Here is a 26,738-nt window from a genome sequence, read left to right on the forward strand (position 1 = left end):
GCCCAGAGGCTCACAAGTCCCATTTCCCCACAAACCTTCATACCTGCTTTATTAGATGCCTGTTGCCCGCCAGAAGCATTTCCCCAGCTGCTGGCACCGGTGGCGTCACCGACAGGCTCTCCCCAACTTGGACCAGTGTCAACAGGTTTACCCCATGCTGATGTGCCATTATCTACTGTAACAGGTGCAGAAGGAGGTTCTCCCCAACCTTTCAAAACAAATCCAACTTATTAGCGAGGCTGGCCCATAAAGCACAGCCGAGTTGTTTGGAAAAGAGAAGCAGCCCAAAGCCAATTAAAAGTTCAAAGTTTTATTCCATTTGATGCTACGACGCAATCAGGCCAATCCCACGTTAAAGAAATCCTTCTGATAGGAAAGGAAAATGCTGTACGTGGTACTCTTGTCTTCAGAAACAAAGGACCCTGACAAACACAGACAAGACTTGACTCTTTTCCCTGCTTGCTTTGCCTTCAAGACCAAGCAAAGGTTAAACTTATCCACCTATTTTTTGCAAAAATCCAAAAATTTTGTGCAAAAAAGACCCCTCTGTCAAGTGTTTCCTGTTTTGACTCTCTGGACTAGAAGACTGCAAGCCCTTGATATCTCAGGAAGGAGGTTCTTGTGATCAAGAGTCTGATTGCGACATCGTTTCCCAAGGGTGTTTAGGGGGAAGTGTACTTTTAATACAAATAGGAAGCGTGTTGGATACCTTCTCACTTTATTTGTAAAAGTAATAAAGGTGGGATACAAACAAACCCTCCCACACTGACCGTAGGGGAACATATTGAATGCTTTTGCTTTCATCTCCTGGGGTTCTACAGTGCCTGAAGTCAGGCACGGCTCAGAGCGTCCATCGGCCCCAACCCTCTGCCCGGGGGCCCCAACCCGACCCGGCCCCATCTGGCACAGGGTCTTCATCACTTTGGGGTGATGAAAGAGGCCCCGGGAACCGCAGGGAGCCCACTCTGTGTTACAGGGGGTCTCAAACTACCTTGAGAGCAGCCCACCCTCTCATCCAACTCTCAGGCAACTTAAGAGCTACTTAGGAAATGAGAAAGCAGGAGCTGCCGAAGACTTACCGGAGCTACCGTCGGCCCCGCTCTCTGTGCCGGCTGCGGAAGCTGAAGGCAACCGTGGCTGGTGCCCCTGCACGTCTGGTCGGCCCACGGGATTCGGGGTGTTCTTGTTCCACATGTTCACGTTTTTGTAGTTGTATTTGCTCGGGTCGCCCCACGCAGAGGTTCCGTCGTCAATTTCAATTTTACGACGAATGGACTCTGGGGAGGGCTCCTCCCACCCGGTGGGCTCTTCCTCTTTGACTGGGGCCGGCATGGGTCTCCCCAGCCACCCCATGCCTGACGGTTTGCTTGCAGCCGCCGCCGATGGGCCCCTCCAGCATGCGGCCTCCTGCTGCTTGCTCCAGTCTGGGGACCCGGAGGGCTTGGAAGGCTCCCCCCAGCTCTGGGAGCGATTTGGCTTGGGGGATTCCGCCCACACGGGGCTTGGATTTGGCTTGGTGGTCTCCTCCCACCCTGAAGCACTGCCTGGCTTGGTGCTGCCGCCATTCCCCCCACCCCAGCGCCCAGAGTTCGATCTGGCAGGCTCTTTCCAGCAGGAGGTGGACCTGTCGCTGTCGCTACTGCCAGAACTGGACTTCTGCAACTCGCCCCAATGATTGTTCCTCATGTTTTCCCCCCAGCCGTCGCCAGCCTGAACAGCCCATCCGGGGCTGGCTTTGGGCCCTTCTCCCCATCCCTGCTTGAGCTTCTCCGTGTCGTTCCAAGTCAGGGATGGAGCCCGGACCTCTTGGCCCGTCATCCACGACTGGCTGCTCTTGGCCACGGCGGGCACTGCGCCCTCCTCCCAACCTCCTTGGCTGCTGGGGGCTCTGGAGTCTCCCCACCTGCTTGCAGACTTAGGCTCACCCCAGCTTGTCCCAGGGGAAGGACTGGGCCCATGGAGATGGGGCCTCTCTGGAGCCCCCCCTGAACTGCAGGCTTGGGCCACGCAACCCCCCCAGGCTTCTGTTCCATTGTCAGCTTTCTTTTCGCCCTTTGGAGTCACCTCCGTATCCCAGGCTGTGTTTTGTTTTATTGGGGTTTGCCCCCAGCCAGAATTGGAAAGGACACGTGGATCCAGATCTGTTCTGTTCACTATACTTTGAAGCAGCGTTTGCTGGTCAATTTTCCTTCTTTCATGGCTTGCCCCTTCTGTGGAGGACCGTTCCTCGGGGACCTCGAGACTGCCGTCACCGTCTCCAGAACCGGCCTTAGTCCACCCACCGTTCTGCTCCAGCGCCCGGGGAGCTGCGCAGCATTGGGGGTCCACACCCGCCTTCTCCTCCTTGGCAGATTTCCATTCATTGGTAAACTTCTTCCCATTCCCACTGTTGGCTTCAGAGGAATGGCTGCTGGGGAGTTTGTTCCATTCCCCATCTCCTAAGTTGGCATTCTGGGCAGAGCCTCTGCGGGCTCCTCCGTGCCCCATTCCACTTCTAGGCCTCCAGGCCCCATTCTGGCTATTGCCCACACCTGCCACCTCCCACGTCCCCGTCTGCTGATCCTCGCTTATTTCTATGGTTGAGCTGCTGGTCCTACTCAGCCCAGGCTGCATTGGCGTTGCATTCACAGTGTCATTGTTAGCTTGGCTATTTGAGTCGGAACGGGTCTCTATGGAGTAACCAGGGCCATAGGTACCCCATCTAGTACCAGGAGTCCCACCATTTTTTGTGTCACCATTGCTCAGGTGCGAAATGGAAGTGCCGTTTGTTACTGGGGAGGCCGGAGGCTGAGGCCGATTGCTTTTGGCGCTCCGGCCCCAGGTCCCGGGCCCTGCGTTACTAACCAGTTCAGTCGTCTGCATTGAACCAGCTGGGTTTGGTAAACTAGAGGTCATAAAGTTAGTAGTGTTCTTATTTGGTCCATTCACTTCGTGGTTCGGGTTCTGAGGCTGCCCACTTCGTGAAAGTTTCCTTGTACCATTGAGTTGGGAATCACAGTTTTCCTGGAGGCTGCCCCAGGAGCTGGCAAGGCTAGAGTTCACACTCTGATTGTTCACCATCTGGACGGCACCCGTGCCGCAGCTACCGCTTCCTCGGGACCCTTTTAGGGCATGCCCGCTGCTCTCCAAGACTGGCCAGGCACCATCGTGGCCATTGGACGTCAAAGTGCTGGAATTTAATTCTTCATTGGCTGAACTGGGGGTGCCCCAAGCATTCGCTCTATTGTTGCTACTTTCAGGGATACCGTTGGAAGCATCTGCTGAAAGGGGACAGGGGCTCATCAAGGCACCCAGAGACACACCCCACGACTCACTAATGCTTCCGCTGCTCACATTATTGCTGTTGCTGACGAGCTTGGCCTGATTAGCGTGTCCAATGCCGTTCTGCAGGTGGCTGACTTCACTGCTTGGGCCCCGTGAGGCCATAATAATGTTCCTCTCTGACCCGGAACTCGAGGCAGAATCAGCGTCCACACATTCTGAAGCCAGCTCCAAGTCACTGCCAGTGGTCGAGGGCCATGCCTCCTTCTCTGAACCGTCTACAACAGTTTTATCCCAGTTTGTGCTGGATTCACTACTGGAAAAGATCCTTTCCCAGCGAGCATTCTCATAATGGGATCCAAGTGTGCTGTGGTTCAGATCTAAGAAAAATAGAAAGCATTACTAAAAACATTGTGCAAAAAAAAAAAGGAAACAATCCTTCTGGATCAGCGCCCCAGAAAATGGAGAGAACCAACGTCTGCTCTATTCTGAACAAAACCAGCAAAGGCACTTAAGGAGAGCTGAGGAGCAGCGCAAACCCGCCTGGCTATTGAAGCCTCTTGGGAAAGTGCGTCTCGCCCTCTTGCCTTCACTCATCTCAGCACCTGCAGCTTCTGCTGGGACTTTTGTGGTCTCTCCTTCAGCCTTCCATCTCTACACTCCTTGCCCCGGATACCTTTTCCAGACCTCCTCACTGGATTTTTTTTTTTTTGGGGGGGGGGGGAGTCTGAGGTTACAGCCAATGTGCTACATCACTTTCCACTTTTTAAGGCTCAAGTGACAATGTAGAACACTAATTTGTAATCACATTGTGTTCTGAAAAGTATAATATTAGACTTTCTGCATCAAAAGTAGTCCTTTGTGAACAGTCTTAAGATAAGCCAACGAGTATGTATTTTTGATCAAAACCTTTATCCGAAAGCACCTGGATAAGAGCCAATGAAAACCTGTGGTATCTGATCTTTCCAAAGCAATTTTAGCCTGAGATGATACAGATGTTTCATATAGTCATTTAAGACACCAAGCAACATGTTAATCATCTGTCTTTTCCCCTCTGCTGCCAGATTTACCACAAACTCCTTAATCTTTCATCAAAGCCCAGCCTGGGCTCCCCCTCCAGATATCTGCATTTCACTTTCATATGGCAACACATCCCTACTTGCAATCTCCACTTCTTGTTCCCCCCCCTCCAAAGTTTCCTAAGATCAAACTGCTCTGGGGTGATGCCCCAAACATTGTGCCAAGTGGCCTCTTCTCTGCTTCAATTTTCTCCATCAATTCTGCATTTTCCATGGGGTTCAAGCAAAAGGCTCAAATCCCTGTGCCCAATTCATATCCTGAAAAATATTCTGATGCAAATAATATTCTATTGCCTTTGAAAAGCTTTAGAAAAGGTTTCTGGCTTGCCTTCCCTATGTTGTGGGTGTTGTGGTCAATGAAGACTTTGCTGGGCTTCTTTTTAACTTTTGATTTTTTTTTGATACCAACAACCTCCAAAAACAGAAACTTCTTTAATGACGCTTTTGAAAATGGAATTTTATTCATGCCCCCAAGACATTCAAAATGCAAGGATGGAATGGACTATTAACAGCTGATAGAATAAAGAGCTGAGTGGTAAGAGCAAGGATCTGAAAAAAAGGAACAGAAAGCAAGTGTGCAGTGGCACAACTACTACTGGAAGTAGCGGGAAGCAGCTCACACGCAGCACACTGATAAAATCAAGGGTTCTGCTGCATTCAACGGGGAATCACAGCATGCTGTGAATGCTGCATCCCAGGACTCGTCCTGCCTGGAAGCTGGTCTTCAAAGAGCCTGGGAAGAATCTAGGCCAGGCCCACCTGAATCCAGCATTTAGGGGTCCCACCGTGGGCAACCAGATCACACTAGGGGCTGTTCACAAATGGGTAAAAGGATATGTCTCCCCCCGCCCCAAGTATATGGAGACCTGCTGCTCCCAACCTGGAAGTACCTTGCATCTTCAAAATCGGTAGCCCTTAACGGGCCTGTCCTTTGTGAACCGACTCAACTCTTTCCAAGACATCGTCCATGCCTGGGGGAACCTGGCGACTGCTCATTCACAGGGCACAAGCAATGAGACCCCTTCTCCTTCGCCCTGTGAAGAAGCCCCTCCGGGTTCTCACTCTGCAGATGTCTGTTTCCCTGGCATGGACTTTGTTGACAGATTCTATTTCAACACGGATTAGGCTAGTCTAATCCTTTACCTAGGCCAGAGGAGACTGGTAGGCATCTTCCTTTTCTGATCACCTGTAAGAATTCTGACCTTTGAGAGCTTCAGATGCTGGGAAAGACTGGACAGAGATGTGCACTTAAGACTGCTCTTCCTCCTTCCCTAAAGTAGGGCTGGTGGTGGAGAGAAGTGGCCTTCTCAAATACTTTTGTCTGCCCTGCTTGACCTCCACCAGTGTCCTGAAAAAATCTATCAGCCTCCAAATACTTCTTTGCGCTCTGGATCTGGGGAAGTGGTGGGGAGTACCTCTCTCCCAGCCCTACTCCGCCTTCCAGCGGGAAGTTAGGCTCAGTTAGAAAGTGGCAGCAGATGAAGGCAAAAAAATCCTTGGGAAGAAAATCTAAGTACAGAAAGGACCTGGCAACAGGGCAGATTCCCCAACCTTTCCATTTGCGTAAGTGGTGTGGACACCCGCCTGATGCTCACGCATCCTGGAAGTCCTCTAATGAGGCAAGGCATTTCAACTGCTCTTACACAGCACTGGGTGAGGCTGGAGCTCTATCTACGTAAGAAAGGTTAGCTTCAAGCAGACCTTCCTTTTTTCTACTTTACTCTCTAGCGTGAGATGGGATCAAACCTCTGCGGTGGTAATGCTGGCAATGCCAAAGTGGATGGGGAGGTCCTGCAGCTGATCTATCCTACTTCCTTGCAAGAGGCAAGACAGTTGCCAGAGCCTTTACCGAACAACCAAGCTCGGTTCCCGTGGCTGTGTGCAACCTTACTGCCCAGCCACCCTCCTTTAGGCTGACATTCCTAGGCTCAGGTGGATGTTTTGCTTCCTCTCACCTGGCTGCTTCTGGCTGCCGCTGTGTCCTTGGCTGTCAGAGACCGGCTGCTCACGGGTCCCGGTGCTCTCGCCCGCCTGGCTGTTCAGCAATTTAGATGGCGCCCTCAGGTTGGCAGCAATCCCCGGCAGTGGCTGTCCTCGCTTCAAGAGTTGCTTCTGCTCCTGGTGCCGGAACCGTGGCGGCACTTCTCGAGGTGGGTAGCGTGGTGAAGACGGCTGCTGCGCTTGCGGATTGTTGCCCACAGCCCGTTTGGCATTATTGTTGCCACTAATACTGCCGGTGACTATAGACGTGGGAGGAGGGGCTGAAGCAGGGAGTGGCTGGCTGGTACCAGGCTTTGGGGGTTCTAACACTGTCCCCCCAAGACGAAAGGAAAGAGAATACACTTAGTAAATAATAGCAAACACGATCTTTTTAAAATACAAAAACACAAAAAGTGGCTGTTAAGAGCTAGTTAAGTGTTCCTTTATTTAAGGTAAATTAATTTATCTACATGCTGGAGAAGACTCCTGCGAGTCCCCTGGACTGCAAGGCGATCAAACCGGTCAGTCCGAGAGGAGATCAACCCTGACTGCTCTTTAGAAGGCCAGATCCTGAAGCTAAAACTCAAATACTTTGGCCACCTAATGAGAAGGAAGGACTCACTGGAGAAGAGCCTCATGCTGGGAAAGGTGGAGGGCAAGAGAAGAAGGGGACGACAGAGAAGGAGGTGGCTGGACGGAGTCACTGAAGCAGGAGGCGTGAGCTTAAATGGACTCCAGAAGATGGTAGAGGACAGGAAGGCCTGGAGGAACGTTGTCCATAGGGTCGCGATGGGTCGGACACGACTTCGCAGCTAACAACAACAGCAATTACATGCCACTCTGAATGCAAACAACTCTGCATTTCCAAAATAAGTTCCACTGTGATAGGTCTCAACATTCTACTGTTGCCAGGCATGAAACCTCTTGGCCAGCTAATTTGAAAACTGCTCTCTATAATCTATTCAACATATTTATGAATGCCCCAATGCCAAAACAAATAGCATTATTACCATAAATACAAGTTAAGAAATGCTCAAAACTGACATGTTTACCCAATTTATCAACACGCACTTCGTTCAGAATACAAAGAAACGTTACTCAAAAACTTCCAGGAAAAAAAGCAGTGACGGTTTGGCCAACCGCTCCAAGTTGTTGCATTACCAGAGCAGCAATTTCTGGCAAAAGGAGCACCGAGGACGTCCAGGTCCACTCCGAAGGCAGAAGGCTGCTATTGGGTCTGGCCTTGCAAATGGAAGGGGCCACTTCTTGGAAGAGGTGCAGAGGTCTTTGGAGCCTTTCAGAAGACCAGGTGCAGTGCAATGGCACCACGTCCTGCTCCCCCTTTAGGTGGGGGTGAGAAAAGAATAGGCAGGAATCTGGCCTTATGCTAGCATGTCATCTTCAAAGAACACATGGAAAGCAAGGGAAAGTGCAGCTGGGCAAATGGAGGAGCGTGTCAACTGTTGCTGCCTCGGACTCACTTCTCTGGACTCAAATTGTGAATGAAAATTTCTGGCTGAGGAGAGACAAGGGGAAGGAGGAGAAGACACCGAAGGAAGAAGGCAGGAGAAATCAGAGGAGTTTCTGTAACTCTAAAGGCGGTAGGGTGCAAGCGGCTAATGCTTTCAAACTGCAGAGAACACACCATTTTTATCTCTGGCAGAGCTCAGAGGCAAGAGTGACTGGATAAAATGGAGTCACAAATGAGTCAAGTTGCACTGCAATTAGCTTAATGGTTTTGTTTTCCACTCACATTTGCAAATACGTGGGTCTATTTAAATCTATTGTCTATTTAATCTATTTCTCAAAGGTAAGCAAGCAGCCTATCAGCACGTCGCTATTCTGCAGCAAGGAAAGGCAGACAAGCGCCAGCTGAGATAGGAATAAAACAACAGCGAAGGTGAGAAGCCGCTCTGCTGTTTACTGACAAAGCAGAAAATTAAAAAGCTGTGTCTGAAGCTATGCAGGTTTATTGAGTTAATCCTTTCTGAACACAGAAAAGGGCTATTTAATCATCTGCACTCTTCTTCCAGCTAATGATTTGCTTTTACTCAGAATAACTCTAGAGGTAGGAAGGAGTAGAGCTGTGCAAGTCTGTGGTAGCAAAAAAACAAACAAACCAGGAACGTGATAGCATCTTTTTCAACTCGTGAATGTTTATGCCTTTTAATAAAATTTGTTAATTAAAAAAGGTAGTGATGGAACATATTATTGCTAAAGTTTATGAAATGTTACTGAAGTTAAATCTGGGGAATGAACAAGTAAACCATTGTATGTTTGGGGGGGACCGCTGCATTAATATACATTGCAAAGGTTTGGTTATGGTGCTGGCCTAGAAATTAAGAGACTGTGAATTCTAGTCACCTCACAGGGTTGTTGTGGGGAAAATAGGAGGAAGAAGGGGTATTTATTGGTATGTTTGGTGCCTGGATTGTACATGGGGGGGGAGGGGAGAGGCAGGGTGATAAAAATCTAAAAAACCGCAACAGCAACACAACATTTGATGCAACAGGAACAGTGTGACTTTAGCTTGGTCAGAATCTTTTCTGAAACAGGAAACCAGATGTTTGCAGATCAAGAGAGCCACAGCGAAGTTCAGTTTTATTTCTCAGAGAACAAAGACGTGTTATCAGTGTAGGAATGTCCCACCCAACAAAATATTTGTGAATGGACACTATCGAGGGAGCCTACATCTTCCGCTTTTCTGTTTGCTTTGACTTCAGAGATCGATCTTTCTTTCTTTATGGAAAGAGAGGAAGATGTTTCTCTTAATGAGATCTTCATCCCAGAGGTGGAATATCTGTAAACATTCATAACATTACTCTCAACTACAAAATGGGCTAGCAGCCAAAACCTGGAGACTGCTTTTAGGGCAAATTAGGCTTCAAAGGATTACTAACTTGCTTACTCTCTCGACTGATCCCCACTTTGATGTTTGCACGATCAGGTATATTGGTCATACCAGAACCGCTTCCCAATTTCCAATTTCAATACAAGCAGGAATTTTCTAGGAGCATCTGGCCCTCCTAACTTTCAATTATTTGAACAAGGTCAGTAAAGACAGGATCTGATCATCCTACAGAATCAGAAACCAAACCCCTTTATTGCACAAGGGGGAAATAACCGCTGGGCTTGACCATTTGTTCTTTTATTGCCCCTTTTAAAGCCTGGTTCACCTGCTGCTCTAAGGAGTGGCCCAACAAGCTCTCAGCCTGCGAAGAAAACCCTCCTCTCGCCCCACCAAAGGCAGTCCCAGCGGAGGAACCTCAGCAAGCTCAGCTCAGCACTGGGAAAGAAGCCTCTTTGTCCGGCAGGAAGCGGAGAGAGAAGCAAGAAAGACCCACCACTCTCCCGCCAGGAAAACGGTGAGAATGGAAGGTTTTCCAATTATTTTAGTGTTAATCCAGAGAAAGGACCAAGTTTAAGGAAAGTTTGGTGTTTTTTTCCTCAGGCAAAGGGCACATACTTATTTTCCAGAAAGTATGCATTTTGCAAACAGTTTTAATTCTTGCTCAGCTCTCATGTATTAAAAATGCCGAATTTTGCTGTATTAAGGCTCACTTCAACTATCAACTAGAAATATATTGACATTTTTGAAATGAATACTACTCAGAGAGCTGATGAACATCCTCTATTTCTTTAATGAATGCCTTCAAAAGATCAGTCTCCTCGGTTCAACCGAAAAGCATCCATTAAGGCTAAACAAACACGAGTGGCCTGCAGAAAGTTACAAAGGATTTCAAGCGTGACCTGCTGGAAACCACACAGTAAGACAGGAATCAACCCCTCTGAGCTCCGACAGAACACCTCAAGTTCAAATCTGAAACATCCCCCCTTCAATTTTTGCAATGCAACTGTGTATCGAGCAGGCTTGGCAGGAAGCAGAGGGGGCCGCGAATTTAACTGATGAAGGAAAAGAGTTTAGCTGGGTCCGGTTCGTGTGATGGACCAGATTCCTGCTCAATCAACCGTAAAAGATTTGCCAGCTCTTTAACTGAATCCAAGAGTCCCTGTGAAGGCACCCAAAAGCTGCCCTGTGACATCACCCCCCAGGCACTCAGGGAGCCACGGTGTTTGTTCAGTGCAAGCGCTGGGTGAGGAAAGGAAGAGGGGGGGGCAGCCTCCTTCAGCCTCACCCCAAGGTCTCACTTCGCCCTCCCCAGCGGAAAAGCAGAGCGGCCAGCCCAAAGAGAGGCTGCAGATTAGAATTCTCCAGGAGAGAAGGAAACAGGGAAGGCGACTGGAAAAATTCAAGGCTCACGGAGAATTTAATCTTCCTGAGGATGACCCAGGATTTCATAAGCAAACGAAGGGGATTGTCACTGCCGGCTTCAGCTGGCAGGACAGAAAGTCATCAGGAAGCTCGCTAGAACTGACTATGTTAAGGACGCGAGTGAAGCCCTGCCCCACTGCAAGCCTCTTCCGGGGTTTCTTGCCAACTTTTACAGCATTTCTAGGCTACCCCACTCTTAATGCTCTCTGGGCACCAACAGTTTAAAAAAAAACAGGGCTCTCCAAACTTGGCAACTTTACGACTTGTTGGCTGTCTGACTGGATGGCTGGGGAATTCTGGGAGTTGAAGTCTGCAAGCCTTAAAGTTGCCAAGTTTGGGGACCCTTGGTATAAATAAGACCACAATCTGAACAAAGAGAGTTTTAAAAATTAACACTCAAATGAAACCGGTATTTTTTTTTACTAGGACTAATGGATACAGGCAGGTCTTGACTTATGACAGCAATTGGGACTGGAATTTCTGCCATTAAATGGTCCCTGTAATTTAACAGAATCCCACGTTTGGTGAGGCAACTTACTGCCTGCTTCCCACAACCAAAATCGGTGGGGAAGCTAGTAGGAAGCTGCAAATTCCAGGCCCGCAGGCAAAGAGGGAACAAGGAGGTTTGTGGCACAGGCCAGGGAGGGTGCGAGAGTGGCTGATGCAAACACGGAGGAGATGGGAAGACGCGTGAACGGAAGAGCCTCCAGTACTTGAAACTTTCGGCAGCTTCTCCAAACTTTCTGAGGAAGCTGGCAGGAAAGGTTGCAAATGTCACGTGATCATGGGGTACTAGGAAACTGGTTGTAAGTGTGAAAGGATACAGGTAGTCCTTGAGATACAGCCATTTGTTTAATGGCCGATGCAAGGTTTAATCAGCCTGAATAAAGTGACTTATGACTGGTCTGCACCAGCATTCCCTCGGTCACCTGATCAAACTTTGGGTTCTTGGCAGCTGGCATGTAACTAACGCCCAGGGAGCTGGCAACAAGCAAAGTCAATGAGGAAAGCCGGATTTCCTTAACAACTGCATGATTTCTTTAGCAACTGTGTGATTTGCTTAACTATCATGACAAAAACAGTGCAGAGTACAGAGAAGAGCAACAAAGATAATTAGGGGGGTTGGAGGCTAAAACATCTGAAGAACGGTTACAGGAACTGGGTATGTCTAGTTCAGGAGTAGGCAGCCTTGGCTCTTTTATGACTCGTGGACTTCAACTCCCAGAATTCCTGAGCCAGCATGGCTCTGCTTGGAAACCTCTCCCTTTCCCCTCAGCATGGCTGGCTCAGGAATTCTGGGAGTTGAAGTCCACGAGTCATAAAAAAGCCAAGGTTGCTTACCCCTGGGCTAGTTTAATGAAGAGGACGACGCGGGTGACATGGTAGCAATCTTCCAATATCTCAGGGACTGCCACAAAGAAGAAAGAGTCAAGCTATTCTCCAAAGCACCTGAAGGCAGGACAAGAAGCAACGGATGGAAACTCATCAGAGAAGCAACCAAGAACTAAGGAGAAAGTTCCTGACAGTTAGAACAATTAATCCGTGGAACTCCTTGCCTCCAGAAGTTGTGAATGCTCCAACACTGGAAGTTTTTAAGAGAATGGACCTCCACTTGTCTGAAATGGTATACGGTTTCCTGCCAGAACATGGGGTTGGACTAGATGACCTCCAAGGTCCCTTCCAACTGATGATGATTATGATGATGATGAAGAAGAAGTCTATAAATTTGGGCACAACTACACCAAGTAAGCACCAAGAAAGTTCTGGAGTGATTCTATTTTTAAATCTATTGCACAGGTTTACAGAGAAAGAAAAGGGAAACACAGAACTTTAAAGAGAAGGATTCGCTCCAGTTCAGGTGTATGCACATAAGAAAAAGGATTTTTCAAGTCTGTCAGTTATCCTGGATGGATAAGCCAGACAGGAAACAGAAACAGATGAGTCAGTTCTATGCCCTTGGAACGCTACATTAACAGAATCTTGCAAGTCCGAAGGTACAAACCTCCTGCTGCCACTTTTAACTGCTTCATCCATTCCTAAATTTCTTCCTCTGACTGTTAAGCCGATGGGGGTCCTGCCTCTTTTGTCTGTTTGCTAGGCAGCTCCTCTTTCCCTCATCCCCACTAAGTCATTCACACATCCCACAACAAGTTTAAGAGTTGATCCTTCTTGTCTATTTCTGGCCTAATGCACTGAAATGGAAGCATGGTTTGATCTTAAACACAACCTTTAAAAAACACCTAAGCACTCTAATGAATTTGGTGCACAATGCATAACTTTGGTCTTCTGAGAGCAAGGCTTCTAGCTTCAAGGGAGTAAATGCTGGCTTTTAAACTGCTGCAGGCAACAATGTTTGGTGAATAATCAGTAGCGTTTCCATCTGGACCTCTGCCACTCTCTCCTTCCTCTTCAGCAGAACCATGAGATGCTTAGCAGCAGTGCTTTTTTTGTAAAAGAAAAAGGTGCCGGAACATGTCATACAACACGCCTTGCCTACTCTACAAGGTTCCATTCAAAAAAAGGTGCCGGAACTCCGTTCTGAGCGTTCTATGAGAAAAAAAGCCCTGCTTAGCAGAAGGAATTTCCTATGGTGAATTTGTTGCCTTTTGCTCTCCTCACTTTGCGGGTCTCAATGAGTAAGATTGAGCATGACAAGCGACCGGAAGAGCAAACTGCTTGCGGGTGCTTTTCAGGCCACAAAGGTGAACACCTGGAAGTATCTGATCATAACTCCATCAGGTCTCTTACAGAAACTGCATTCACACCATCTCCTGTACAAGAGGACACGTATCAAAGTTATGGAAATAACTGCAGTATTTCAACTTACCTTTGTTTTTTTGTTCAGTGGCCTGTGAAACAAAAAAAGAAAACTTGGTTACTGATTTCCTTATTCTCTTTTGATCACTACTGGATCTACTATCAATTTAGGGGCATTATTGGCTTTCTTAAGGCTAACCAGAATGTAGGAAGAATGTCATCTCAGGAGGAACTTCCTGACTGTATCAAGCTGCAGATGGCTGACATGTAGTCATGAGGCCTTTTTCAGTGAAAGTCTTCAAAGAAGGCTAGACCACGATAGGGAAACTTATCAAAAATGGGTGGAGGTCATCTGAATCCTTTTCAGTCAGGATTTTATTTATTTAAATGACAAGGCTGCCCTACTCCTTGATGACTCTGGGTTTTTTGTGCTAGTTGGTTGTACCTGTTTATGCAATATTCATGGTAATGGTCACTCTAAATCAGACGTCACGTGACGTCATGCAACGTATCGGGAGTTTTACCATTGCCGGCAATGGGGTGGCTGCGGCTTCCAGATGACGTGTCCGGCCTGCGGGCCGGCAGTTCGACACCCCTGCTCTAAATGATGACCAAATAAGGGCCTAATGGGGACAATGGATCTATCTTGGCAGTCTTGATACCATCAACCATAGTATCCTTCTGCACTGCTTTATGAGTTGGGAATTGAGGTCACCATCCTGCAATGGTTCCACTCCTACATCACCGGTGATCATGGGAGATCAGCACCTGAGTCCCTGAAAACCCAGGGATGGAAGGCGTCGGGGACCACTGCTTTCTGCCAGTTTATTTTAACATCTACATGAAACCTCTGAGAGAGATCATTCATGAGCTAGAATGAAGCATCATCGATGTGCAGGTAACACCAAGTTCTACATTGCCAAGCCATGCTAAGGCAGAGATGCCACAGTAATCCTGAAAAGATCGGAGCCTGAAGGCATCTGGATGCAGTGAACTAAAGCACCAGTCTGGAGTCCCCGATAACCAACAGACCCTTGGCTCTCAATGAGGCTGAACTCTCCCTGAAGGATTCACAGCACAGGGATCCTTCTGGACCCTTGGCCGCTGCTGAAAACACAAGTGAAAACTCTGGGTGGAAGGGGGTCTCTGCCATATCCTCATTACCGGTATCATTCAGTTGGACGGCTACTTTTAAGACCCCCGTCTGACCTGGCATCTGTAGAGCTGATGCAAAATGTGTCGCTATATTCCTGGTGAAACAGCCCACCAGGCCAGAATAATACCTACTTTGAAGTCACTGCGATAATTGCTAGTTGGCTTCCAAGCCAAATTCAAAGTGCAGGTAAATTCCTTTAAAACCTCGTACAGCACAGCAGTCAGATACCATTATAGCAGGGGTGTCAAACTGCCGACCCATGGGCCAGTTTCATCATACTGAAGCCACGCCTACCCATTGCTGGCAATGCAAAAAGAGTCACGATACGTCACGACACGTCTTGCTAGAGTCAAATCTTCCTATCTGATAGAATAATGAAGAGAGGCCCGTGCAGGTCCCCTTCCCTTCAAAGTTCATTGGTCTGGGACTAGGTGACAGGTCTTCACAGGGATGGCCCCTACTCTGTGGAATATTCCCCTTGTGTGCAGATGGGCCTGAAGATGGCATTTCATATGCAGTATTTCATTCTGTTTGCTTTGATCTGACCAAAGCCCGGCAGGAATGGGGCAGCTTATAAATACTGTGAAATAAACAATATTGAATGTTTTTTTAGAAAGCGATTCAGCACAATTACAATGGACTTTCAAGTAAAAGCTCTCAAAAGTTATCTCTACAATAAGAGAAGCTAACATTTGTTTGTCAACGTATCTCAAAATTTAGCTCTAGAAATCAAATCCAATGAAAACTTAAGGTAATAAACTAAACAGAGTCAAGCTTGAACTAAGTATTGCAGAATAGAGAGTGTCCCGCTCTGAAGACAGCTTGCTCTTCTGCCAGAACACTTTCCTATTCAAGCCAAAGGGCTGATGTGGTAATGAAACATGGTCTTCCTATGTGGGAATCTTATGGCTTGGCCCAATTCCTAGCAAACCACAGCAAGTTAAAGGGAGGCTAGCACAGCTGCAATCTGCAGAGCACGGTGGAGACTGCTCCCTCCCCAGGCTGAAGGAGTAAAAGGTAAGTGAGGGACCCATGATGGGGGTGTGGGGAGTACCGTGTGGGAGCTGGCAGGATGGGAAGCTGGCCCAAGACCTGTGGGGATCCAGTGAAGTGGGATGGGAGGATTGAGGGGGCGTGCCCTGTGGATCCTTGTAAAGATGAACGGTTGTAGGAACCCTGCAATGCCCATAAATTTGAAATCAGTCTATAAATAGCTTTTGTTATTACTTTGAACAGTCTCTAAGTGACCAGTTGTAAGTCAAGGAGTACCTTGAGGTTTGATTCTAATAAATAAATTTCATGCAGGCTTTTAGTAACACTAATTTTTTTTAAAAAAAATCTAATCTCAAAACAAAACAGTCTCCCACTCAAACTTTTTGTTATAGTATTTCAACTAGCATCTGGCTTGCTAGAACCCCAGCCCCAATTCTTTTTTTTAAAAAATGTTCTGCCGAAAGAAACAATGGGAACTTACGTCCCCTTATTGTTTCTACTGAAGGATGACAAAGGTAGCTCACCCTGGGTGCTATTTGTCAACTAACAGAAAAAAGGTTAGGCAAATGATTAAAAAGCGTATTACATCAGCAAGTGATAAGGAACAGTTAGACACTCTTTTTCAAGACTTCGTGTGCCTGACATGTAATCTTGTAGACAAAGTAGACAAACAGCAATGAATTAATTTCCACAAAATATTCCTGAAACATAAAAACAGCAAAAATGCTGACTTTATCTTCTAATACATGCATTGCATATTTTTGATTTTGGTTGCAAAACTCAATGAAAAATATATTATTTCCATTTGTTAACTGGAAAGACTATACTATAGTGTCTGTAATACACATTCACAAAATAGTTTTGCATTCTACAATATAAATACAGCATATATCTGAAAAAATATGACAATGGGTATCTGGATATTTTTTAGATTAGCAGGAGGCAGAAAGGAGAGCGTGGAGGATACAATCGTGATTTCACCCAGCAAAGCTTTTGACTGGATAGTTTAAAAAATTACTGTCTTGATGAACATATGAACATATTTTACTTTTACTTTTGTCTCGTCTGCATTTTTAAAACGTTGTTTCCAAAACATTTCCAACATATTAGAGACTATTCCCACTTAATCATTTGAGCCCTAACTAAGTAGGCATAAAGAAAAAGACTTGTATATCTGAAACCGAGCATTTATGTGTCGTGGGATTTTTAAAAATATACTGTACACAGTATTTGAGGCACTTAAGGAATCTTTTTTAGCGTAGATCCCCATAAGTGACAGTTACCATAGCTAACCATTTTAACAGATTTATTTAATATTCAAAATGCTACTTTGTTAAATCCATATGCCAGGGGTAGGCAACCTTGGCTCTTTTATGACTCGTGGACTTCAAATCCCAGCATTACTGAGCCAGCTGGCTCAGGAATTCTGGGAGTTGAAGTCCACAAGTCATAAAAGAGCCAAGGTTGCCTACCCCTGCCATATGCCACGACTGCACCTTCTGTGGATAATTGGGCCACAAGCTAATGTTTATTGCCAATAGTCAAACAAGCAGAAAGGGCAATGTTGCAATATACCACAGGACATAAACCCCTCCTCATTTACTTTTCCAGCAACTAGTAACAAGAGGGCAAGTGCCTTCATTATTGTCACGCCTTCGATAGCCTTATTCTCCATACATTTCTAATCCCCCTTTCTGACCTGTATCGGCTCACAGGAAATCTTGTTTTGCACACAAAGGTTATGAATTCTACTGGTTAACGGAAAACTGTGTAGATAAGAAATGTATCACTATTATTTATGGTGAATCTCCTGCTGCAGACTGCAGCATTACTGTTACAATGTGTGTGTGTGTGTGTGTGTGTGTAATTTTATTAAATTTCGTGGGATGCCACCCACCCCTTATAAGGTGGCATTACTATCGCAGGCCAGACCATTATACAGTACTCACTTTCCCCCCCCTAACGAAGCGTATTACACGCAACCCAAAAGCAAGTACCTTAAGCAGCGCACACCCCTCCCGAGGGCCCTGCTTCCCTTAACGAGACGTCTTAATCTCTCGCTCACCTTCTTCTGAGCAGCTCCTTTCTTTCTCTTGTCCTCTTTCCTCTTTCTCTTCTCTTCCATCAACTGTTCCTCCTCCTCTTGCACCAATTCCCTAGAGGAATTAGGGAATCAGGTTAGCAATGCATTCTGCAAAAAATGCCCTAACTACTACAGGTAGTCCTCAACAGTCCTCACTCATTCAGCGACTGTTGGGAGCTAAAAATGGCACTGGAAAAAGTGACGTATGACCGATCCTTGCACTTATGACCGTCACAGCATCCCCATGGTCCTGTGAGAATGAAGGCTACTGCTAAGCTTGTAAGCCGCCCTGAGTCTTCAGAGAAGGGCGGGATATAAATGGAATTTTTTTAAAAAAATTGGGGGACCTGTCACTGGCATGCATTAATGATGGCTGCAGGGTCACGTGGCCAACATGGATGACCTTCCTAGCTGGCTTCTGACAAGCAAGGTCAATGGGGGAAGCTGGATTCACTTAACAACTGCAGTGATTCATTTAACAACTGTGGTAAAAAAAACAACTGCAAATTCTGGTCCTAACTGTGGTCATAAGACAAGGACTACCTGTAATATGTTCCTATTAGACCTGGACTTTATTTTTTTAATAAAAACAAAAAGCGACACATTAGTTTATTTGTTGCACTTTCTTTTTTTAAAAAAAACTTGTTTGTTGCATTATGTTAAAAAACAAGTATGATCCAAGAACTTGTTCAGAGAAGGCACAGCACTGAGCAGAATTTGGGGGTTAAGGTCTGTGGAAAAAGGCAAGGACTTGAAATGGCCTAGGGCCTAAGCTCTCCTGTTTGAGCAGGGGGTTGGACTAGTAGACCTCCAAGGTCCCTTTCAGCTCTATTTGATTCTACTTGAGAGGAATGTAATGCAGGGGGAGATGAGAAGAAAAGGGGAAGCATCATCCAGGCCCACACACAAAGGGTCCAACAAGGTGACTTTTTAGCAAAGTAATCCTTCCATGAAACCAATGGGTAATTAAAGTCCAATTTTATTTTCATTATTATTTGGTAACCAAATAGCTTTCTTCTATATCATTTACTAAATCTCTTCAGTTGGTATCAAACTTGTGACAGTTAATACTTTTATGCTTCCCTTTTCTGTCTGAAGGGCAGCATTGTCAGCCAGAGAAGTGAGGCACTTCCTGAAAGAACCATCTTCAGTTTGTCTTCCAAGAGAGGTTGGAGCAATTAAAATCCTTCTTCATTCTAATAGCCCCTTTGCCGTTTTTTGCTTTGGAATCCAGCACCTACCACCTCTCCTTGATTTATTGTAAACGGCATAAATAGTACAGAATTTTTCTCGTTTCTCTCCTGATTTTAATGCCAATGTTTTCCACACTTTTGTTAACTCACTTTAATTTCTAAGCAGGTGCAGATAGAGTACATATCTATGGCTTCCCGTATCCTTCAGTTGCTATGGCCAACGCAATGTGGAAATTATCCCAATGTCCCTATGAGATCTAGCCCACTGAACTTGCTTTTCCATTCTCAGAGTTCAAATTCATTTTGCTCATACCAGACTCTGAGCTTTATGGCAGATGTAACAAAACCTATCAGCTAATGCTTTTCCTTGACTTATTTAATAGATCCTATTACAGCTATTCTCCCACTTCCTTCTGCAAGTTTTCATCTAAAATCCTTACTGTGGGTCTTGTGTTTCCAAAGTCTACAGGATTCAGGCTAAGCCCCTCATAAAAATCACAAAACCCCTCAACTCTTTTTTCCACTATGTATTCAAAATGGACTGTGGACTGTGTGTGTGTGTGTACATACACATAAATGTGTGTGTGTATGTATGTATGTATATGTGTGTGTGTGTGTATATATATATGTTGTGTGTTGTCAAGAGTGAAAATTTGGCAGCTAGGTGTCTGTTTTCATCTTGCCATTAGAATAAGAGGGGAGGGAGGTGTTGCAGTTAGGGTTCTGCAGAAACTTACTGAAAGTCGGCAGTCTGGAAACCTTTCAAGGACACTCTAGCAGGTGTGAAGAAGATAGCAGAGGGGTCCCATAGCAAAGAGAACATGTTTACATGAGCTATATATCTGGACATCTGTGGGGTTTGGCTGGGAAAGTCATTGTTATATGTTATGGTCTGATGCCGTGGGATTTTAGAGTTAGTTTAATGTCAACCTCCAACTCAAGTATCCAAATAAAAGTCCAGGATTATTTTCATTTCTGAAAAGCTGTTTATTGAATACCTCGCCTTTACTAGGCCCTAACTCCTGGACCAGCTAGGGTCTCCAAGAGCCACTCTCAGAAGCAAGGGCTCCTCTTAGCTAAAACCCTTACTCCTACAAAAACGGAAGGAAATGTGCTTGTCTCCTGAGTAGCAGGCATGGCTGTGGAATGTGACTCAGTGCTGCTGCTGTCAAGGAAATAATCCAACCACTATAAGGAGTGTCGTTCTCCCCCCCCCAGCCCTAGCAACCAAACTGAAACATAAAATATGCATACAAGCCTTGACTTAAAGTCCCACAAAGCACAAATCTGGAGCAAGGACTTGGATTCGGACAGGACCACTTTTTGGTAGTTCCATTCATGAAATAGCAAAGAAAGAAAGAAAGAACATGGTTTAGCTACCTTAGAAGAAGTGCCTTCCCCAAACTCTTCCAATTGTACACAATCTGCAGAACGGAGCCATCCTTTTGACTATTTCCTCCTTCTCCAGCCACTTTAAATAATAAGTAGTCCTTGACTTACGATCACCATTGAGCCCGGAATTTATGTTGCTAAATGAGAAATTTGTTCAGTGAATTTTGTTCCGTTTTACAACTTTTCTTGCCACATTCATTAAATGAATCACTGCAGTTGTTAAATTAGTAATACGGTTGTTAAATGAATCTGGCTTCCCACTGACTTTGCTTGTCAGAAGGTCACAAAAGGGGATCATGTGACCCCGGGACACTACAACGGTCATAAGGATGAACCAGTTTGTCAAGCATCTGAATTTTGATCATGTGACTATGGGGATGCTGAAAAAGTTGTAACTGTGAAAAATCCACATAAGCCACTTTTTTCAGGGCCATTGTAACTCTGAACAGCCACTAAATGGACGGTTGTAAGTCAAGGACTAACTATACACGAGTGTTGTGTGTCATTTTCACTGTGTGATCTCCCCACTCAATATGCTGAAAGGGGCATATTCAGCGTTGAAGTCGGTATTGTCTTGCCAGGCCCTTTCCCAGCTCAATGACACGGAAACACACCAGTGCAGTGGGATGACGTGCCTCACACGCAGCAGGCTACGCAATACACGGCCAGCTAAATCCTCAAGCCCTTCTTTGACAGACACACACCCAGCTCTCCCATCAGCCAGGCATTCAAATCCCACACCACACACACACACAAAGAGCTAGGTTGCCACCTTGCACAAGAGCCAGGAGCGGCCCTTTTCTACCTCTCACGACTGAGCATCCTGGTAGCAGAGCAATTACTTGCACTACTGGCACATCAGCTCCTGCCTAAGCTGCACTCCTCCTGTCCTCCTTGACGTGCAGAATGTCTGCTGTGCCAAATGGTAGTGACTTACTCCAGGAGATGAACTGGTGCAGGGCCAGACTGCCAGAGAGAGAAGCTGCTTTTGCCCTTAATTTTAAATTATTCATAGGGTCAGCTGCCACCCTATGCTAGCTTGTACTTCACTGTGGTGACTGACTGCCAGAAGTGAACTGTGGGAAAGGGGGAATGAAGGGGGGGAGGGGAAATCGAAGTTAAGTGGTGAATCTCAAGTCACCCAGCTGGAAGGAGGGGTCCACAGAACAACCTGTGCTAGAACTGACCCTCAGGAAAACAGCTTGCCTGAACCATATTGGATACACCGGGGGGGGGGGGCGGGGAGAGCAATGAGCAATGATCTCTAATAAGCTATACCTTTTTCAACAAATTATTTCTATTTAGAGGTTTACGTTGTGCTAGGTCTGACACACACAGTTTCCAATGATTAGATCATCTTACTACTCTGAATGGTATTAATGCATTGATTCTCTAGGAATATTTTTGTCACACACAAATATGTAGGACTGGGTCACTTTCCTCAATAAATAAATTGAATTAAGTTTTTGTCTCATTTGTTTAATCGGGCATTCTCTGTCTAGGTTTAGGCTTTTATGTGGAAACAGATCACACTTTAAATCATATTTATGCAGAAATATTAAAAATCCAAAGGGTTCACAAACTTTTTTTAGCCCCACTGCAATTTTCTCAGATTGTGTTGCCAGAGGGAAGAAACATGCTAACAATGTTCTTTGTATGGAATGTTAGCAATGGAAATCTTTTCTGTGCAAAGAAATTAAGATATGAAAATCAGAATATTTTATGGAGAGTTTTCATAGCAACCACAGACTTCTATTTGCTCACAGTGTAATTTTACAAAGGTTTTCAATCCCATCTGTTTTTTTTTTCAAAATAAATCCATCTTTCCTCTTAAATGAAGGAAACACAGTTTAACACCTCAGAGAACTGTTCCCCAGTTTATATGGAATAAGCAAGGCTTAACAGATCTATTCTAGTACAACAGATATCTACACACAGCTACAGTACCCCAAAGAACCAGTAAAGTGAATGGAACTATGAAGCAAGGGTATTTGGAAACTTTAAGACCTGTGGACTTCAACTCCCAGAATTCCCCATCCAGGAAACCAAAGCTGGCTGGGGAATTCTGGGAGTTGAAGTTCCAAGTATTAAAGCTGCCGAGTTTGGAGAGCCTGTTATAGAGTAAACATGCATAGGTTTTGCTTGCCGAACAAACATGTCTGTGTGCACATGACTATTATTTGTGTACAACAGAACACTTGGTTTAGGTTTTGCAGGTGAGTTTTATTTTATTTTATAATGACTTTATTTTATAAATGTATAAAGTATTTCATACATTTATAAATGTATTTTAAAACATGTTTAAAGGAATGGCTTAATTTTATATTCTTACTGGAGAAAATCTAAGCCAGAGGTCAACTATCAAGTACTACCGAAAGTGACTACTAAAATTAAGCAATGTGGCCAATTTGTACAGAAATAGAATCTGAGAATCCCAGCAAAACCCCAATACCTACCTAAAGTACAAACCTGACAACCAAACAGGATAATCAAGCAAGTCAAAGGTGGTCTGTTCCTCCACCAGATTCAAACACTAGGGGAAAATGACATGTCTCTTCACGGCTGTTCTAAAGGCAAGCAGAGTTACCAGCCACCAGTTCATCCAGGGCCCAAAACAAGTCAAGGCTGGTGTTAACCAACACACATCAAGGAACCCAGGCCAAAGTCTGTGTACCCCAGCAGCCACAGAGTTGGGGGATAAAAGACTCTGATGCAAACTGGTGGGAGAGTTGCCACGTAGATTCAAGCTGCAAGGATGTGCCAGGGAGGAAGAGGAGGAGGAGGAGGCAACTTCACCCAAAGAAGGCTGAAAGGTGCTGCTGGAACAGGTACCTACTCCACTGTAAGAAGCCTGGATCAGAAAGAGATGAATTTCCACTGAGTTCTGGATTGCCTGTTGCTTAAAGCAGGGGTCCCCAACTCCCAGGCCACACAGCTGGAAGTGAGCAGTGCCCGAAACCATCCCCCCTCCCCAGTTCACGTCTTCCACCAAAGCGGTCCTGGGTGCCAGAAAGGCTGCTGGTTTAAAAAGTATTCTGCTGCCCTACTATCTAAACCGTAGGGCCAAACAGTCCTCGTGGCACATAACTAGAGGCTTGTATTTCTCTTACTGGGTAAGTGGGGGGAGGGGAACACCACCCCTTAGAGCCCCCCCCCCATTAAGGGCTTGGCAGTAGGCTTATGGAGAACCGGAGGGGGACTGGAGGCCTCCCTTCAGGAGCTCCATGGAGCCCCTTTGAATCCCTGACCGTCTGCTCTCACTCCACATCAGCTATTCTTACTTCAATACGTTGCAGTTTTAATAAATTAAAAGTAGGCAGAACGTTTTGTGTTGGACATCAATATTATTTTAGATACATATTTTTAAAAGAATCAAATAATTATTAGATTATGTGGGTTACAGTAGTCAAAATGAAACTTGCAGGTTTTCTGTCTTTTCCCACACTCATGTTGCGGGGGGGGGGGGGGGGCATCTAGTTAGGGGAACTACACAATCTCCACAGCTCAAGGCCAAACACTGAGCAACAGGTTGAAAAGGAAACAATAAGAAAAGCTGAGCATCAACTGAAACATTTTTGACTGGGAAGGACCTTGAGGCCTCTTCAAACATCCAGTCTCCCCCCCCCTCCCTCAAAACTGGCACCAAGGCTTTCAAGAACTTTGACCTAAATTTGCTGTGGTTTCATACCAATTTCATCTCTGTTGCAAATGTGCCCTTCTAGAAGAGGAAGGAAAGTTTAGCAGAACTGGTGAGGCCCATACTTTACAATCCCCCCGAGGATGCAGCAATGCTCTTATTTAACTCCACCTAGCTGTGCCCAGTCAATTGGAGGAAGCAGAAGAGCAAAATCAGGGCCTTGGGTGGCACATCTGTAGCAGATGCTGTTAAGGATATAAAAATGAGGCAGCAAGCAGGAACCCGCAGCCAGGAAACCTTCTCAGCAGCCTGTCTGGGAACCATTTCCCTCTCAGCAAATTGCTTTGGGCCGAGTAGTGGCTCGCTTGCTCTCTCCAGGCTAAGCACACATTCCCCGGCTCACACCACAAGCTCTTCTTTCTTTCCCCGGCATTACCCTGTATCGGATTTAAGTACCTAGAGACAGTCATCCACAAGAACTGAGGAGGAAAAAGGAGGCCTACATGCTGGGTCCTATTACACACATATAATACATATTATTGGCAGAAGAAAATGAGCTAACCGAGGCAGCGCCTTCAGCAGCGATTTCGGATTCCGCTGGGCTTGTGAACTCTAATATTGGTCAGGGTCCTTTGTGGCATGAGTTGAGCCACCTCTGGGCCGGATCCATGCCCCACCTGCCTTCTCCAGGAAGTCTGGATGTCTTTTTGAGGGGGGGGGGTGATGCCTGCCTCCTGGAAAAAGGCAGTAGTGTGCCCCTGCATCTCTCAATCCACCCACTTCACGCAACCTTCCGATGTGGTGTGTGTGTGTGTGTTTTGGATAAAGTGGTTGGGCTGCAGTTTCGGGAAATTCTGAAGAAAACAGATTTGGCCCAGACATGGAGGGCAGTGCTGGATGTCCTCTGACAGGACCTGGAGGGAAACGCGGCTCACTGCAGTGGTTCAGTATCATGAATGATGATACGCTTCTGGACTGCCAAGAAAGGTTTGGGATTCAGGGACACTGCGCTAAATGGACGATTACGATCAATATCAGTGGAGCTCTTAGGTACTCCAGCATAAGGTGATAGACAGGCCAGCACGGTCTTCCGTGTTGTTTAACACGCAGATGAAACTGTTGAAAAAGGTCAGCAGAGTATCACCAGGAAGGAAATGGCCTCCTTTTACATCTCTTCACCCTGGGCCGAGCAGAGATGCTGTGGAAGTACTAATGCAGCATCTGGAGACTGAAAGGATACGAATGGGACAAAACGTGCTGAAATTGCACTCCAGCAAGATGCACTGTCTCTTTGTCCAGAAACAAGTGTTGAGGCCATTCCCAACTACTCTAGATGGAGCTGCATTCCCAATGAAGGAGCACGTCTGGAACCCTGGAGTCCTTCCGACTCACAGCTCCTACTAGAAGAGCTAACGGGCAGCGTAGCTAGGTCAGCCGGCATGCAATTGCCCCCTTCTGAGGGCAGGCAGCCTTCCGAAGCGGCACTGGTCACTCACAACCTTGTTACTTCAAAATTCAATAACTTGAAAAGTACTGGGGACATTTGGTATAAAAGGCAGCAATCTGCATACGGGTGGGTTGATATAGCTGTGCTTCACCAGCATTAGAGGCTGGTTATCAGTTTATTTCCAAATATATATCAAGGAGCTTGTTATTAACTATCAAGTCTTAAAAAAAATATTTATTCAGATTTTTGCCTTCCACAATCCGACTACTGGATGGGCTAAAATCTTAATGACAAAGTCATATGGTTTTAGATCCAATCTCCAGGTTGATTAGTGCACAAGAGGATATTTTGGGTTCCTCTTCGTCAACAGATCAAGGGGAGACATGGAAACAGGCCTTTCCAAGAAGTGCCCCACTCCAGAAAAATTGGCTGTCCTTGCATTCCAGACAAATAAAAGGCAGAGCTCTTGAAGAGGCCATCTGGAGATGAAAATTTGCATCCTGCCCCTAATCCACATTTGAGGGTGTGTTTTTTCCCTTTTATTTTTAGATGATTATTTAATATTTATAAATTTTACTAGGACCTTAGATGCTTGGATGAGGGATATAGAAATGTTAAAAAATTAATGCATTTATAAGAATGGATTTAATTCACAAACATACAATCTGTACAAGTACAGATTAGGTGAGATCTGGCTCAAAAACAGTAAATGTGAGAGGGACCTTGGAGTCCTAGTGGACAATCGCTTAAAACATGAGCCAGCAGTGTGTGGCAGCAGCCAAAAAAGCTAATACAATCCTTGGTTGTATAAAAAGAGGTATAGAATCAAAATCACGTGTAGTATTAGTACTGCTTTATAAATCCTTAGTAAAATCACACCTAGAATCCTGTCGTGGTCACCACATTACAAAAAAAGATGTGGAGATTTGGAAAAAGTGCTAAGAAGAGCAACTAAGATGATTAAGGGCCTGGAGACCAAAACATAGGAAGAATGGTTGCAGGAATTGGGTATGACCAGTCCAGAAGAGGGGGTCAACTTATTTTTTCAAAGAACCAGAAGACAAGAAACAATGGATAGAAACTAATCAAGGAGAGCAGCAATCTGGAATTACGAAGTTTCCTAAGTGAGGACAATTAACCAATGGAACGACTTGTCTCCAGAAGTTGTGGGTGCTCCTTCAATGGAGGTTTTTAAGACTGGCCAGCTACCTGTCTGAAGGGGTATAGGATCTCCTGCTTGAGCGGGGGGGGGGGGGGGGCTGGACCAGAAGACCTCCAAAGTCCCTTCCAGCTCTAATCTGATTATTATTTCAGAATATTACATAGTAAGCTAGGTGACAGCATCCTAAATACCCAAACTTGGTACCCATCTTTCCCACCCAGATCTGGCTTGTTTCATGCAATCCCATGAGGGAAAGTAAGCTCAAGGACAACCTGCCACCTAAGATAAGGAATCTTCCTTTAAAATGTTCCATAGGACATATGAA

At 45.7% G+C, this 26,738-nt stretch overlaps 1 protein-coding gene across 3 annotated transcripts in view; it reads right to left on the bottom strand.

Moving 5' to 3' along the window:
- Positions 1-26,738, bottom strand: part of TNRC6A (trinucleotide repeat containing adaptor 6A) — a 49,289-nt gene that overhangs the window by 19,154 nt on the left and 3,397 nt on the right. For 2 of the 3 annotated variants that reach the window (XM_081338447.1, XM_081338446.1), the window contains exons 3-7: positions 17,565-17,655; positions 13,421-13,442; positions 6,296-6,649; positions 1,080-3,641; positions 44-208 (exon numbers count right to left, since the gene is read on the bottom strand). In XM_081338447.1, the coding sequence (XP_081194573.1) occupies positions 44-208; positions 1,080-3,641; positions 6,296-6,649; positions 13,421-13,442; positions 17,565-17,655 (3,194 nt within the window). Of the gene's footprint in view, positions 1-43; positions 227-1,079; positions 3,642-6,295; positions 6,650-13,420; positions 13,443-17,564; positions 17,656-26,738 lie in introns of all 3 variants that reach the window. The other variant, XM_081338445.1, reaches the window with a different exon arrangement.

Source organism: Vipera berus (genome assembly GCF_964194415.1).
Source record: "Vipera berus genome assembly, chromosome: 13".
Classification (NCBI taxonomy): Eukaryota; Metazoa; Chordata; class Lepidosauria; order Squamata; family Viperidae; genus Vipera; species Vipera berus.